General features: G+C 35.2%; 1 protein-coding gene across 1 annotated transcript; it reads right to left on the bottom strand.

Moving 5' to 3' along the window:
* Positions 1–15: 15 nt before the first annotated feature.
* Positions 16–2,885, bottom strand: LOC105311393 (serine/threonine-protein kinase SMG1-like; the record flags this gene model as incomplete). The annotated part of the gene is made up of 3 exons (XM_011387370.2): positions 2,543–2,885; positions 1,135–1,287; positions 16–52 (listed from the first exon to the last, which is right to left on the bottom strand). Coding segments are annotated over exons 1-3 (289 nt in total), but the record flags the coding sequence as incomplete, so codon positions are not given.
* Positions 2,886–3,222: the final 337 nt, after the last annotated feature.

Raw genomic sequence — 3,222 nt, 5'->3', positions numbered from 1 at the left:
TAGTTTCATCAAAACTCTCAAAATGGATGATGTTGCTGCAGAGGAAAGTGACCTGCGAATGTAGGCAAAAGGGGAATGAAACCACCACAATAAGGAGAAAAATGCAATTAATGAAAAAATACTACCTATTCATTTCCAGAATTCAGGATCAGAATCGGTCCTGAAAATGTATGAATTCGTACAACTCTTTTGAAAAACAGACCTAATCCTCATAAAGACTATAAATGAATGCACATTTTTTTTTTGTTGATGCTGTTAGGTCCGAGGTAGCCTAACGGCATTAGATAATCTTCTACACGACTGTTTTACAAAAATAATTTACTCCAAAAGAAAACTGTTATCCCATTCAGCTGCAATTTGTGCTATGTCCAAATTTCAAGTTGGAACGTTCTCTCTCTGCTTCTATTCCTGCCTTGCTTCACAATAAAGATCACAGAATGCTAAGCAGATACCTGACAATATTAAGTACATCTTTTAAAGTAGATAATAGTACTGTGATTATATTTAAATAGTTCTTATCTTTAGATACATACTGAAATATTTACAGATAAAATGACAGAATATTTGGGATTTCCACTAACTATGGGATGAGGAGGAGTAGCAGGAAATATAGAGGAAATAAAATAAGACTTAAGGTGATAATTATTAAATTTAGGTGATGAGTATATGGGATATGGAAATTATCATTAGTTTATTTGTACCTGATTGAAAATTATATAATAGTGTTTTGTTTTTGATGCCCCACTCCCAATCACAACAAAGTTAATGCACAACCTCTGGCAGAACACTAAGTAATAAGACATTTTATTGTCACATGAAAAAATAATATTAAAATCTTTGGATCACCTTAGTTGCATATAAAGAGTATCTCAGATAAATATGGAATTAAACCCTTTATTTTCCAACAGAGGCTGAATCCACTTTGTTTAATTGGGTGGCAATAAGGGTCTAGGGAAATAACCGGCTGTGACGCTGCTCCTGCCCAAGGGCCATTGGTCCCTCTTCCCAGGGCTGCGAACTGGGGAGGGGGAGCCCGCAGCTCTCAAGCTGTCCCTACTTATCCGACATGTACCACCCAGTCAGCTACATAATCCTGCAACCGAAAACAAAGATGGCGTACATGGGGCGCAATACCTGACTTGCTCTTTGGCTCTCTTTAAGGACAAGATTTCTTCTTTCAGCTATTGTTGCTTCAAAATCTTGTAATACAGGTGCCAGTGCTGGGTTGGCACCACCTGCCCATTTGAGTCGCTGTTCAATACTTGCTTCAAGTGCCGCCAGCTTCTCCTAAAAAAGCCATTAGAATCTCAGTGAGTATTTGACTCTCTCCATTTTGTGGCTATTGAACATTTTATATAAATATAAGAAATTCAAAAGAAGCAAGATGGGGCATACATAATTTAGAAAACATCTTTAACAAACAGTCACCTTTTAGAATTAATTTCCATTTCACTTTGAATACTAAGCATGTCTGGGGAGGTAAGAATTCACTTTCAGTATATTGTTTTAAAATTTGAAGAAGTTTTTTTTTTATTTTTAAACAGTCTTTAAAACAAAACACCTGCTATATCAAATCTCTACTGTTCTACATGTGCTATCTTTAAGAAAACCCACTATATTTTTGATTGTGAAAGATGAAAATCAGATCTCCACAAATTCAAATTTATGAATAATGGTAAAAATCTATTCAGATGTATTCAACATTTCGAGTGGAGGAATTCACATTTTCTCTCTCTTTTCCCTGCTTCTCTCTCACACACACACCCTTCTCTAAAATCAGAAAAAAAAGAGCAAGAGTTCATGCTCCTAAGTTGAAAACTATGACTATATGCTGTAGAGAAAAGATATTTCAATCTTCAAAGAGAGATTCAGAAGTCTCATTAAAATTTTTAAAAACATTACAGAAGTAATTATATTTATTCTATACTAATATTTATAAAGAACATAAAAATGTCAGTTACTATTGATTACATAAAGTATAAGAATTCACCACATATTTATATAACCATTATCAAGACCAGGTTCTCTTATTTAAAAAAAGGAGGCAAGATTAAATATTTGGGTGACATGACAGAGAAATAGTCAATCATAACAGTTTGGAAAAATGTTTTGCTGCCTTTGACATCACAAAATCCCATTAACTACAAAATAAAGGTAAGAAATGCCTAAACTTACTAAATATTAATAAGCTAAATATGATAGCTTATATACATTTCAGAAAACAAATTAAGTATTCAAGTTTTTCCAATCACTAAGGTTCCCTTAATGTATAAAGGCATCGTAATCACCAAACTCAGTAGAAAACCTGAAATATTTAGTATGTCTCTACTCCTCATTCAAAATATACTGCAACTGTAAGATTCAATTACCTTGGAGAATTAAAAAAAAAAAGATAAAATTAAAAATTAAAGTGTAAAAGTTATTCTCCTTTGGCTTAGAAGCCGGGGAGGGCATGTAGATACACTGAAGAACACAGCACTAACACTTCATCACAGTGTCGCTTATTTCTAAAAGAAGTCCTGGAAGATGTGACAGAACATACCTGAACTGTTGCGATTGAAGTTTCAATTTGGCTCAGAGTATGAAGTTTCTTTTTCATGCTGGTTAGGATGGCAGACCGAGGGGGCGGTGTGACTGACATGGCTTGTGGTCTGTTGATGAGGAGATCTTCATGCTGCCACTGTTCAAAGAAAAAGATATGTAATAAAATCAGCAGAAAAAAAAAACTTCAAATAAACAAGGGAAGGGAGCTGTGTGTTAGGACCTGGGAAGACAAAAATCCAGCTGCAGCAAAGTGGCGTGGGCAGGAAAAATAGAAGAAACATCATGAAAGAATCACAACCAAACTTAATTAAAAAATATATATACATATATGTATATTAGGGGAAAGGCAAAAAAAAAAAAAAAAAAAGAATCACAACGAAGTGAAAATTTTCCCGAGGTAGAGACTAGCTGATAAAATTTCTTGGAACAGTGATATGCAACATCAAAATAGTAATTCCTACTCTATGTCCTACTCTATGTAAAAGTCTAGTACACAATTCCCCAAAGATAACCTCGGGGTAAGAGGCTGGAGCAGGGGTGGTGGCAGGGAGGGCTGTGCAGCATGGAAGGCCAAGCAAGGCACCAAAAAGAAAACAATGGTCAGCAGTAGGCGAGAGAGGTTCTCTCAAAAGAGAGAATCCTAGGAAGTGACAAGAACATGGGCAGGCAACTGTTGAC

This window comes from Pteropus vampyrus, unplaced genomic scaffold, assembly GCF_000151845.1.
Source record: "Pteropus vampyrus isolate Shadow unplaced genomic scaffold, Pvam_2.0 Scaffold1000003713, whole genome shotgun sequence".
Lineage (NCBI taxonomy): Eukaryota > Metazoa > Chordata > Mammalia > Chiroptera > Pteropodidae > Pteropus > Pteropus vampyrus.
This window is presented reverse-complemented; position numbering and strand designations above follow the sequence as displayed.